This window comes from Melanerpes formicivorus, unplaced genomic scaffold (assembly GCF_026170545.1).
Source record: "Melanerpes formicivorus ecotype bairdi unplaced genomic scaffold, bMelFor1.0.p_v2 SCAF_85, whole genome shotgun sequence".
In the NCBI taxonomy this organism is placed as follows: Eukaryota; Metazoa; Chordata; class Aves; order Piciformes; family Picidae; genus Melanerpes; species Melanerpes formicivorus.
In genome coordinates, this window is record NW_027142437.1 from 1,943,036 (window position 1) to 1,956,794 (window position 13,759).

The window sequence follows — 13,759 nt, forward strand, 5'->3', positions numbered from 1 at the left end:
CCCTGCTCTGCAAGGCTCACCCCTAAACCACAGCCCCAAGCCCCACAGCCAAACCACCTTCAAACACAGCCAGCCCTGGGCACTCCACCACCTCCCCGGGCAGCACATTCCAATGCCTGACCACTCTTGTGCCTAAGCTCCACTCTAAACCTCCCCAGTCATAGCCTGAGGCCATTCCCTCTCGTTTTATCACTAATCACCTTTGAGAAGAGAGCAGCACCAACCTCTCCACAACCTCCTTTCAGGTAGTTGTAGCAGCAATGAGGTCTCCCCTCAGCCTCCTCTCTTTCACACTAACCATCCCCTAATGTCTGTGGAGACTCAGTCCTCTTGCCCTTCACCAGCACGTGCAGATCACTGACACAAAGCAAGCACTGCTTATCAGTTTCATTTGTAATGCAAGCTCAAGCTGAACAAAGATCCTCAGCCAAACCCAGCAGAGAAACCTGGGTTTCCCTCCTGCAGACTGTGTGCAGCTGGAGGTATTGGCAAGGCCTCAGCCTCTGGCTGAAACAAGGTTTTCCACTGTTGCTCTGCTTGTGAAGCACTTACCTTGCCCTTCTGGTTCAAAGGTTCAATAGTTAAGGTGTCAGGGCCAATGTCCACAATCATCCCCATCTGAAAGCCATCAGTTGGGTGTGGAGCCCACACGGGCTTCCCGTCCTCCATGGTGGGGTCTAGCCACTGCTTCCTGGAAGAGAAACAACCATCATCAATCAGAAAGGGTATACAAATGCAGCAAGCTCTCAGGATTCACTAAGCAGACTCTCAGCTGTTTATTCCTGTTATTCAGAGTGGAGAGAGCCAGGCTACAAGACTCTCCCAGCCTTTCTTCCAACCTGCAATGCTCTGCTTACAGAGGGCACCCTCAGATGTCAGCATGGAGAAGATGCAGGTTGGACTGGGGGAAGGGCCACAGACTGCTCCCTGCAGTTCTTTCCCTAATCTCCCTAACCAAAAAGGAAGCTTATGTCATGATGGAAATAGAATCACAGGATGTTAGGGACCTCCCAAGCTCATCCAGTCCAAGCCCCTGCCAGAGCAGGAGCACCCAGAGCAGCTCACACAGCAACACATCCAGGCAGGTCTGGAATATCTCCAGAGAGGGAGACTCCACAGCCCCCCTGGGCAGCCTGGTCCAGGGTTCCACCACCCTCACAGGGAAAAAATTCTTCCTCCTCTTCCCATGGCACTTCCTCTGCCTCAGCTTCCACCCCTGCCCCTTCTGCTGCCATTGGGCAGCCCCCAGCAGAGCCTGGCTCCAGCCTCTGGCCACTGCCCCTGCACAGCTTTAGCCCCAGCCAGGAGCTCACCTCTCAGGCTCCTCCAAGCCAAGCTCCAGAGCCCTCAGCTCCCTCAGGCTCTCCTCCTAGGGAATATGTTCCACAGCCTTCATCATTTTCATGCCTCTGTGCTGGACTCTCTCCAGCACTTCCCTGAGGTCCTTCCTGACCTGAGGGGCCCAGACCTGGACACTATCTTCCAGATGTGGCCTCAGCAAGGCAGAGTAGAGAGGGAGCAGAACCTTTCTCAACCTCCTAACCATAGCCCTTCTAACCCACCCCAGGCTGCCATTGGCCTTCTTGGCCACCAGAGCTCATTGCTGGCTCATGGTCAAGCTCCCACCCACCAGGACAGGGTCACAGGGCAGCCTGAAAGCCCAGGCTGTACGAGCAGTATGTATACTCCTAATATACAGAAGACACAGCTGTGTGTGCATGCAGTGGGTCAGAGGCCTGAAGGATGCTTGCCTGCAGCTAATGCAGTGTGTAAATAGTTGGAATGTCTGTAAAGGGCACAATACCAAACCACAGGAGCAGCAAGCCAGGCTCTGCCCCCTGAGATGAATGGAGGGGTTCACGTGGCTGGGCACATGGCTTTGAAATACCTCACAAACAGATTCAGCCACAAGTCATTTACCACACCACAAGCCTCCCTGATATGGTAACATTGCAACTCTGCCTCTCAGGGAAACACCAACCTTGCTCTCTCCATGAAATATGATAGGGAAATTGCACCAAGATGAGAGCAGCAGGAGGATCTGTTGGAGGGTAGGAGGGCCCTGCAGAGTGACCTTGACAGGCTGGACAGATGGGCAGAGGCCAATGGGATGAGATGGAACAAGGTTAAGTGCTGGGTTCTACACTTTGGCTACAACAAACCCAAGCAGAGCTACAGGCTGGGAGCACAGTGCCTGGGGAGCAGCCAGGCAGAGAGGGACCTGGGGGTACTGGTGGAGAGCAGCTCAACATGAGCCAGCAGTGTGCCCAGGTGGCCAGCAAGGCCCATGGCATCCTGGCCTGCATCAGGAACAGTGTGGCCAGCAGGAGCAGGGAGGTCATTCTGCCCTGTGCTCAGCACTGCTTAGGCCACACCTCGAGTCCTGTGTCCAGTTCTGGGCTCCTCAGGTTAGGAAAGAGGTTGAGCTGCTGGAAGGTGTCCAGAGAAGGGCAACAAAGCTGGGGAGGGGTCTGGAGCACAGCCCTGTGAGGAGAGGCTGAGGGAGCTGGGGTTGCTTAGCCTGGAGAAGAGGAGGCTCAGGGGAGACCTCATTGCTCTCTCCAACTCCCTGAAGGGAGGTTGTAGCCAGGTGGGGGTTGGTCTCTTCTCCCAGGCACCCACCACCAGAACAAGAGGACACAGTCCCAAGCTGTGCCAGGGGAGCTTTAGGTTGGAGGTTAGGAAGAAATTCTTCCCAGCAAGAGAGATTGGCCCTTGGGATGTGCTGCCCAGGGAGGTGGTGGAGTCACCATCCTTGGAGGTATCATAGTATCATAGCATCAGTCAGGGTTGGAAGGGACCACAAGGATCATCTAGTTCCAACCCCCCTGCCATGGGCAGGGACACCCCACACTAGATCAGCCTGGCCAGAGCCTCAGCCAGCCTGGGCTTAAACACCTCCAGGGATGGGGCCTCAACCACCTCCTTGGCCAACCCATTCCAGGGCTTGGTTGTTTAGGTGTTTAGGAAGAGCCTGGCTGAGGCACTTGGTGCCATGGTTGAGTTGATCAGATGGTGCTGGGTGATAGGTTGGACTGGATGATCTCCAAGGTCTTTTCCAACCTGCTTAATTCTGTATTCTGTATTCAGAAGCCAAGGCCAAGATATTCAACCCCCAGGTTCCCCAAGTTATGCAGCTAAATAAGCTCCTGGATTGAAAGAGGTATTTGATTGCATGCAATGCTCACTGAGCTCCCCAGGCAAGCTGCCAGGCTTGGCACACTCTGAATGGGGAATGCTACCCATTTTCATATGCTGAATGAATTTCCCCCCCCCCCCCTTTTCTTCTTCCCCTAATAAAACTACACTCCACACAGCTTGAAAAGCTCACTTCTGGCTGCTTCCTCCTCCCCTCCAAATCACACTCTCAGGCTTGAGTGACGTGGTTTAGGGATTCCAAGACTCGTCCAAAGCATCACCAAGGTGTAACTTGCCTCCCCCAGCACCAACAAAAGGAGCTTGGCAAGCAGCAGGGAAAACACTGGCAGCAAGCTCCCAAGAGCCTGCAAGCCAGGAAAAGCAGCTCACATTTTTCTCTTCCCACATTTTGAAGGCAGAATAAGGTCTGAAATGTCTTACAGCCAGCAAAGGCTGCAGACCTCTCTGCCACAGGCACAGCAGCAAGGGGGAGGGGGAAAAGAGGCAGCAGCCCATCAGAGAGCTGTCCAGGCAGGAGCAGAAAAGGCCACTCGCGTCCCACAGGGGAGCTGTCAGGACATGCTGCACATGACCTGCTGCACATGACCTGCTGCTGCCTGCCCCCGAGGAGCTTTCAAAGGTTTGAAGAGAAGGAAAAGGCTTCCTGGGGAACACTTTGGGAACGCTGCTGCTCCCGGCACCTCCCCAGAGATGGAGACAATTTGCTGCTAACTTTGGTGTGAGCTAACAGAAGATTAGAAGCAACTCTCAAGCAAAGACTCAGCATGCCAAATCAAACTGGCTTTAAATGAAGCAGCATTCTGAGGAGGCTGAAAACAAACCAGCAGTAGTTTGGTGCTGATGCCTGGTTTCTGATCACATCTACTTAGCTAAGCAGATACATTTCCCTCCCCCCCTCGATTGCAATTCAGGAAGCAAGAAGCTCCCAAAATGCTTCTGGTGTATTCTACTCAGTTTATGACATCTAAACTCTTAGATTTCACAGAATCCTGGCCTGGCTTAGGCTGGAAGGAACCTCAGAGATCATCTACTCTAACCTCCCCACCACAGGCAGGGACACCTCTCAACTAGACTTAATTGCTCATGGTCTCATCCAGCCTGGCCTGGAAGACCTCCAGCACCTCAGTTTAGGAAGGACATTGAGACACTTGAAGGTGTCCAGAGAAGGGCAACAAGGCTGGGGAGAGGCCTTGAGCACAGCCCTGTGAGGAGAGGCTGAGGGAGCTGGGGTTGCTTAGCCTGGAGAAGAGGAAAGTTTCAGTATTCAGTATCACTAAGGTTGGAAGAGACCTCAAAGATCATCGAGTCCAACCTGTCACCACAGACCTCATGACTAGAGTAGGGAGGACACTACTGCCCACTGCAGGCTTGAACTCACAACCTTCCCATTAAGGGTCTTATGTGCTACCAAATGAGCCACATCATCTCAGAGGAGACCATATTGCTCTCTACAACTACCTGAAGGGAGGTTGTAGCCAGGTAGGGGTTGGTCTCTTCTCCCAGGCAACCAGCACCAGAACAAGGGGACACAGTCTCAAGCTGTGCCAAGGGAGGTTTAGGCTGGAGGTGAGGAGAAAGTTCTTCACTGAGAGAGCTGTTGGCCATTGGGATGTGCTGCCCAGGGAGGTGGTGGAGTCCCCATCCCTGGAGGTGTTCAAGAGGGGATTGGATGTGGCACTTGGTGCCATGGTCTGGTCATGAGGTCTGTGGTGACAGCTTGGACTCGATGATCTTTGAGGTCTCTTCTAACCTTAGTGATACTCTGAGACATCCACAGCCTCCCTGGGCAACCCATTCCAGAGCCTCATCACCATGGTACTGAAGAACTTCTTCCTAAGATCCAGTCTAAACCTACTCTTCCCCAGCTTCAAACCATTCCCTCTTGTCCTATCACCAGACACCCTTATAGAAAATCCCTCTGCTGCCTTCCTGTAGGAGCCCTTCGGGTATTCAAAGGGAGCTCTAAGGTCACCCCAGGAGTCTTCTCTAGGCTAAACATCCCCAGCTCCCTCAGATCTCACACAGAAAAACTTCTACCCCCAGCTTACTTCCCCCCTCCCCCTCCCATTAATGGAGCATATGAACTTCTTTGAACTCCTCAGAGAAAGTTTCTGTTCTAAAGCTTGGAGTGCCACAATCACTCCTGTTGACTCCAAACCTCTTGAACTTTACAGAACACCAGCACCTTCATCAGGTGTTGCCAGCACCTTCATCTGATGAACCCTGTTAAAGAACATCTGTCTTCACTCACAAGGGGCTGTTGGCCTTTATTTTTCCAGAGAACAGAATGGAGTAGAAGAGAACAGAATAGAACGGAGTAGAACAGAATAGAACGGAGTAGAACAGAATAGAACGGAGTAGAACAGAGTAGAACAGAATAGAACAGAGTAGAACAGAATAGAACAGAGTAGAACAGAATAGAACAGAGTAGAACAGAATAGAACAGAGTAGAACAGAACAGAGTAGAACAGAACAGAGTAGAACAGAACAGAATGGAGTAGAGTAGAACAGAATAGAGCAGAAGAGAATAGAACAGAATAGAATAGCATTAACCAGGTTGGAAGAGACCTTCAAGATCATCGAGTCCAACCTATCATCCAACCCCACCTAATCAACTAACCCATGGCACCAAGCACCCCATCAAGTCTCTTCCTAAACACTTCCAGTGATGGAGGTGATGGGAAGAACTTCTTCCTCACCTCCAGCCTAAACCTCCCCAGCTTGAGACTGTGTTCTCTTGTTCTGGTGCTGGCTGCCTGGGAGAAGAGACCAATCCCCACCTGGCTACAACCTCCCTTCAGGGAGTTGGAGAGAGCAAGAAGGTCTCCCCTGAGCCTCCTCTTCTCCAGGCTAAGCAACCCCAGCTCCCTCAGCCTCTCCTCACAGGGCTTAGGACACCAGAGCTCAGCTCTGGCACACACCACACTTCCATGGATGTATATTTGTTTTCAGCCAGATCTGAGCTCCGAGCTCAGCTGCCAGGGAGCAGCAGAGTTGCTAAACAGCTGAGTTTATTTCTGGCTATAAACAACCCTTCATTCCTCCACAAGGCTACCATTTGCTCTTAAAATCCCAGTTCTAATTAGTACCTAAGCAGTATGTCACACAACCACTAAAAACAAGGCTCTCCCTCTCTCTCTCACAGCCCCAGCAGCGTGGCCACGGCCCCGGAGGGAACCGTGTTGCACAAGAAAGAAACTCTGAACTCACTGCCAAGAGTGCTGCCAGGAGTCAGCAGCTGACCACAGCATCTGGAGGCTTCTGCTGTGCTCACTGACACAGGCTTCTGTTTTCTTACATGTCCCTAAGCCTGCTTCAAGCTTTATTAGCCAATTATGATAGGGGAGTGTCAGGAGCTAAAGAATCCTCTTGAAGGGAGGACAGAGCAGGGACTGAACTCAGCCACCAGCAGGAAATGAATGGTGAAGAAACACACTCAAGGCTTTGCAAACATCTTCAGAGTGAGGGTGGTGACACTGGGACAGGTTGCCCAGGGAGGTATCACAGAACCACAGAACATCAGGTGTTGGGAGGGACCTCCAGAGAACACCCAGTCCAACCCCCATTGCCAAAGCAGGATCCCCCAGGGGAGTCTGCACAGGAATGCATCCAGGTGGGGTTGGAAAGGCTCCAGAGCAGGAGACTCCGCAACCTCTCTGGGCAGCCTGCTCCAGGGCTCTGGCACCCTCACTGCAAAGAAGTTTCTCCTCCTGTTGAGGTCATGGATGCCCCCTCCCTGGAGGTGTTCAAGGCCAAGTTGGATGAGGCCTTGAGCAACCTGGGCTGGTGGGAGGTGTCCCTTGCCCATGGCAGGGTGGTTGGAACTGGATGATCTTCAAGGTCCCTTCCAAGCCAAACCACTCTATGAATCTAAGAAGCCACTGGGTGAAAGCATCTGAATACAAATTGAGTTGTTACTCAAGGGACAATAAATGAATACAGCCTTCTGCCTCAGATGTGATGCAAAACCACTTATAACATCTTGGGCTTGGCATCCCTCAGTCTCTGCCAGCTGGGACTCGAACAGGCAGCACACTAACAGTGGACACTAAAACCCTCCCATAGCTGCTCTGCTGTCTGGAGCCCTCAGTACAGAAAGGACATGGAGCTGATGGACACAGCAGAGGGCACATAGCCCAAACTGCTCCAGTGGCCTTCCTCTGGACCCTCTCCATCAGCTCCATGTCAAGATGATCAGGGGCTTGGAGCAGCTCTGCTACAAGGACAGGCTGAGGGAGCTGGGGGTGTTCAGCCTGGAGAAGAGAAGGTTGCAGGCAGAGCTCAGATCAGCCTGCCAGGAGCTGAAGGGGCTGCAAGAAGGCTGCAGAGAGACTGTTTGCAAAGGCCTGCAGGGACAATGGCTTCAAACCAGAGCAGAGCAGCTTGAGCTTGGATGTTAAGGAACAGGTTCTTCACTATGAAGGTGGTGGAACACTGGCACAGGTTGCCCAGGGGGGTGGCTGAGGCCTCATCCCTGGAGGTATTCAAGGTAGTTGATTATAAACTGCCAGGTCATTTTGGTGTCCACAGTCATGGAACTGTCAGGGTTGGAAGGGACCTCAAGGCTCAGCCAGTTCCAACCCCCCTGCCATGGGCAGGGACACCTCACACTACAGCAGGTTGCTCACAGCCACCTCCAGCCTGGCTGCAAACACCTCCAGGCAGGAGGCTTCCACCACCTCCCTGGGCAACCTGTGCCAGGCTCTCACCACCCTCCTGGGCAACAACTTCTTCCTCACAGTCAGTCTCAATCTACCCACTTCTGTTTTACTTCCATCCCTCCCAGTCCTATCCCTCCCTGACACCCTCAAAAGTCCCTCCCCAGCTTCCTTGGAGCCCCCTGCAGATACTGGAAAGCCACAATTAGGTCTCCTGGGAGCCTTCTCTTCTCCAGCCTGCACAGCCCCAACTCCCTCAGTCTGTCCTCACAGCAGAGCAGCTCCAGCCCTCTGCTCCTCCTCCTGGCCCTTCTCTGGACACCTTCCAGCACCTCCAGATCCTTCCTGGAACAGAGGCTCCAGAACTGGACACAGAGCTCCAGGTTGGACTCAATGATCTTGGAGATCTAGTCCAACTGCAACAACTCTATGGTTCTATAACCAGGAGGGCAGTTGCCCTTCCCCCCTTTTGCAGTCAGTATAAAGAGAGATCAGGAACCCTGAAGTGGAGATTGCCTCTCAGTTGAGCAGGGGAAGGACAGCAATAAAGCAAGCTTTTGTCTGAAGCTGGTAAACTTAATAGCTGCTCCTTCAAATGTCAGATTTTATAGTTTCATAACTGGAAAGCAGAATTCATCACCAGTAGCAGTATTCATCACATTCAGCACTGGAGCTTAAACACAGCAGGTCAAACAACTCACAAGAGAACACAAGACTGCACTCCAAGGAGTCTGGAGACATGGGCACAAGCCAACCTCATGAGGTTCAACAAGAGCAAGTGCATGGTCCTGGACAGGAATGCATCCAGGGGGGGTTGGAAAGGCTCCAGAGAAGGAGAGTCCACAACCTCTCTGGGCAGCCTGCCCCAGGACTCTGTCACCCTCACTGGAAGGAAGTTTCTCCTCATGTTGAGGTGAAATATGTTCAAGTTTGTATCCACTGCTCCTTGTCTTATTACTGTACACAAGCAGAAAGAGCTTGGCCCCCTCCACCTGCCCCCCAGCCCTCAGATGCTTATACAGATGAAAGCTGGACTGAAACAGCTCTGATCTGCAGTGGTGTGGTTCTGGTTCAATTCCAGCAAGTCACAAAATTTCCTCAAGCTTTTGGTACCATTTCTCCTCAGCCTGCAATGGTCCCACTGCAACTGCTGTTGCACAGGAACAAGATGAGTTTTGTACCCCTCTGAAGCCTGCCAAACTCTAACCACAGAGGTCCTGGGCTCTCGACACTGGGAGGTTCAGCTTGATTCATACTGACATCAACAAGGTCTCATGATTTCCTCTGTGATTCCTGCACTTCTGCCAGCTCTCCAAGCCACCCTTCCCTCCAGAACGTTGCTCCTATTTTAGGTGCCACTAACAGAGAGGTTTCTGTTCCAATCCTTGTTAATTAAAAGAACCTGAGTGGAGCTTCCTGCCTGTGGTGGGTTTAGGCTTCATTTGCTTCTAACTGAGTTGGTCTGGCAAAAATTAATGCTGGGGGGAAACTTCAACCCACCACACTGACAAACCAAGGGATCAGTATGCCAAGGGGACCTGCACAGGCATTTTTCAACCCACAGCAACAGCTAAGCCAGTAATAGCAGAAGGAAGAAAAGCAGCAAACCCCAAAGCATAAGGTCAAATTTCAGTGAGGCCAGAAAAATGAAAGCTGAAGTTAAAATTGAAGCAAATTCCTCAGTTCTGGTCTGGACACTACTTCAGAGGCCTTACAAAACAGGAATGAGGACAGGAGAAAATCAAACTGAAGCCAATATGGCCAAGAGGGAGAGGTTGAAAGTGGTTGCTCCACTTAACTCTTGCAGACTGTGCAAGGCAGCCCCAGTGAACCCAGCAGGCAGTGAGAGGGGGAAGGAAGAAGCACAAGGCAGAACTCAGCCAGCAGATAAAGGCATCAACACAGAATCAAAAGCTTCTTAAGCCACCTCATGATAAAGTATAGAGGGATGTGGAGGTGCTGGAAGGTGTCCAGAGAAGAGCCAGGAGGATGAGCAGAGGGCTGGAGCTGCTCTGCTGTGAGGACAGACTGCAGGAGTTGGGGCTGTTCAGTCTGGAGAAGAGAAGGGTCTGAGGTGACCTCATTGTGGCCTTCCAGGATCTGAAGGGGGCTACAGGAAGGCTGGGGAGGGACTGCTCAGGATCTCAGGCAGTGATAGGACTAGGGGGAATGGAATGAAGCTGGAGGTGGGGAGATTCAGGCTGGAGGGGAGGAGGAAGTTCTTCCCCATGAGAGTGGTGAAGCCCTGGAATGGGTTGTGCAGGGAGGTGGTTGGGGCCCTGTCCCTGGAGGTGTTTAAGGCCAGGCTGGCTGAGGCTGTGGCCAGGCTGATGTAGTGTGGGGTGTCCCTGCCCATGGCAGGGGGGTTGGAACTAGATGATCCTTGTGGTCCCTTCCAACCCTGACTGATACTATGACCCAGGAGCAGACAGACATGCTCTCCTGCAGATCTAGCTGGAGCTGCTCAAGCCAATGGGTGAGCTCTGGAGCTGACTATCCCTGTGGTTGAGAGCCCACACTGTGTGACCACAGGTAACAGTGCTCCAGCAGCCTGAACAAGGAGAGGGAACTTTAAACCCTTTCAACAGTGTATTTCACAGGATGTCAGGGGTTGGAAGGGACCTCTGAGATCATTGAGTCCAACCCCTCTGCCAGAGCAGGAGCAGAGAATGCAGCACAGGGCACACAGGAACACATCCAGGCAGGGCTGGGAAGGCTCCAGAGCAGGAGACTCCACAACCTCTCTGGGCAGCCTGCTCCAGGGCTCTGGGAGCCTCACAGTGCAGAAGTTCCTCCTCATGCTGAGCTGGAACCTCCTGAGCTGGAGTTTCTGTCCCCTGTTTACAGCTCACCTGCCTCCTTTTCCAAGTTTAAGCATCTGAAAAGAACAGACACTTCTTGCAGGCTGATGATGACACCAAGCTAATGAAGTTTAAATTCTCTTCCACTTATGTCATTTCCAGCCCTCCCCACCCACTACTGTTCTGCATCTCCTACTCTCCTGAGTGCCCCATTTCCTCACCCAGTGCTCCCTGCTGCCAAGCTATTGCTCATCTGCAGGTGACCCTAATAAAAAGAACTGCTCTGTTTATTCACTTGTAAGATCATGCACACATCAGTTTCTCTTTGAGCCCTATAGCCAAGACAAAGCAAAAGCTACCTCTCAGCCTCGAGCCTGCCCAAGCCAGGAGCCCTCAAGCTTCAGCAGAACAAGCAGACAATCAGATTACACAAAATAAAACCAAAAGCAGTCATGGAAGAAAGTCCTTCCTTAGATTCCTGAGTACTTCAAGGAAATGCCATCAGGGATCATAAGTATGGTTTGGAATGCAAATATCTGGTCAGTTAGCTTACAGGCAGAAGTTCTTCAGTACAAGGGTGGTGAGACACTGGAACAGGCTGCCCAGGGAGGTTGTGGATTCACAGGCTCACAGAATGGGTTGGGTTGGAAGAGACCTTCAAGATCATCCAGTTCCAATCCCTCTACCATGGGCAGGGACACCTCCCACCAGCCCAGGTTGCTCAAGGCTTCATCCAGCCTGGCCTTGAGCACCTCCAGGGAGGAGGCAGCCACAGCCTGCCTGAGCAACCTGTGCCAGTGTCTCCTGGCCCTCACTGTCTAGAATCTCTTCCTATTCTCCAGCCTCAACCCCAAGCTTCATTAGAGTCAAAGCAAAGAGCAAAAGGCACCATCAGAATCCCCTCCCCTCAAGCTTGCCATCAAAACCAGAACAGCAAACTACAAAATACCTTGGAAAAAACCTTTCTGTTTTGGCTGCAGCTCCACTTTCTGGTACAAACTCCTTTGCACTCACCCCTGCACTCCAGAAGCAAGATTCTTCACCCACCTCCTCCCTGGGAGTGTTCAAGGCCAGGTTGGATGAAGCCTTGAGCAACTGAGTCTAGCTGAGAAGCATCCCTGCCCATGCCAGGGAGGTTGGAGCAGATGATCTCTAAGGGCCCTTCCCACTTAAGCCATCCTATGATACACTGAACTGCAGAAGCTGCACATTTGGATAAGTAACCAGGACATCAGAATTTGAATCCTTCCTAGACCATCATAAGTGGTGGCCAAAAGCAGATCTTAGTGCAACCAGGAGGGGCTTGCACCAGGCAAAGCAAGCATACACGGTGTTTTACATCATGGAATGGGAGAGCTTGGAAGGCAGCTGTGGAGGACATCTAGTCCAACCCTCCAAAAGCAGGATCACCAAGATAGGTTGCACAGGAAGTGGGTTCTGAGGCAAGCTCTGAAAGTCTCCAGAGAAGGAGGCTCCACAACCTCTCTGGGCAGCTGGTTCCAGCACTGTGCCACACTCGAGAGAAAGAAGTTTGTCCTTAAGTGAAACCTTTTGTCCTAGTTCATGCTTGCTGCCCCTTGTCCTATCAATGGGCACCAATGAAAAGAGCCCAGAACCATCCTCTTGACCTCCATCCTTTAGATATTGATCAGCATTGGTTAGACCCTCTCTCAGTTTGAGCTTCTCCAGGCTAAGCAGCCCCAGGTCTCTCAGCCTCTCCTCCTAAGAGAGAGGTTCATAGTCCTTGTGGCCCTCTGTAAGCCTCTCAGCAGTAGAATAGAATAGAATAGACCAGACCAGACCAGAATAGACCAGATTGGAAGAGACCTTCAAGATCATTGTGTCCAACCTATCATCCAACACCACCCAACCAACTAAACCAGGCAACCAAGCACCCCAGCAAGTCTCCTCCTGAACACCTCCAGTGATGGGGACTCCACCACCTCCCCAGGCAGCCCATTCCAATGGGCAATCACTCTCTCTCTGTGTCAAACTTCCTCCTGACCTCCAGCCTGAACCTCCCCTGGCACAGCCTGAGACTGTGTCCTCTTGTTCTGGTGCTGGCAGTAGTTCCTCTCTCTTGAAGTGGGGAGCCCAGCACAACTCCAGGTGTGGCCTCTCCAGGGGAGGGGGAGAGAGGCAGGAGATCCTCCCTCAATTTACTGCTCACACTCTTCCTGATGCACCCCAGAACACCACTTGCCGTCTTGGCCACAAGGGCACACTGCTGGCTCCAGCCAAGCTGACTCAGAAAGAGGCTGAGGCAGAGTGAATTCCACCTCACTCTAACTCCTGTGAACACAGATCATAGCATCAGTCAGGGTTGGAAGGGACCACAAGGATCAGCTAGTTCCAACCCCCCTGCCATGGGCAGGGACACCCCACACTACATCAGCCTGGCCAGAGCCTCAGCCAGCCTGGCCTTAAACACCTCCAGGGACAGGGCCCCAACCACCTCCCTGGACAACCCATTCCAGGGCTTCAGCACTCTCATGGGGAAGAACTTCCTCCTCCCCTCCAGCCTCAATCTCCCCACCTCCAGCTTCATTCCATTCCCCCTAGTCCTTATCACTCCCGGAGATCCTGAGCAGTCCCTCCCCAGCCTTCCTGTAGATAGTATCACAGTATCAGTCAGGGTTGGAAGGGACCACAAGGATCATCTAGTTCCAACCCCCCTGCCATGGGAGCCATGGGAAGTTCATCTCCTCCCAAGACAGATCAGAGGGATACCCCCTCACCACCAACACAAGAAGAGAAAGTAAAAGAAAGCAAAGGAAAGAAACCCCAACCCCTTCTGAATGCTGCTGAACTGCTGGCAGCTCAACAGCAGCTCAGCAGCTCGCCACAACCTCAGGGATTGTACAGCAACAATACTCTGAGAAGAAAGCCTCCTCTGACTACTGGCAGCACCAGACAGCTTGCACTCTGACATGAGCTCAAGTTGTGCTTCAGATGCTCAGCCCCCCGAAGTTCAGGCAGACCTACAACCCCCACAGAGAAAGTCAAGAGCTGAATCATAACCTTAAGCCCATCAGCAACTCTCTTCTCCCTGACTACACTCATGAATGCTTTAGAAACCCTTCAGGACTCCCAGAGGGGAAGCAATTCACAGCTCCAGCCCTTTCCCTGAACTCATTTGTC

At 52.3% G+C, this 13,759-nt stretch overlaps 1 protein-coding gene across 6 annotated transcripts in view; it reads right to left on the reverse strand.

The window, feature by feature from the left end:
* Positions 1–13,759, reverse strand: part of MYO6 (myosin VI) — a 158,836-nt gene that overhangs the window by 113,189 nt on the left and 31,888 nt on the right. For all 6 annotated transcript variants that reach the window (XM_068165176.1, XM_068165174.1, XM_068165177.1 and 3 more), the window contains exon 2: positions 553–691. In XM_068165176.1, coding sequence (XP_068021277.1) covers positions 553–669 — 117 coding nt within the window. In that variant the 5' untranslated portion in view covers positions 670–691. The remainder of the gene's footprint in view (positions 1–552; positions 692–13,759) is intronic.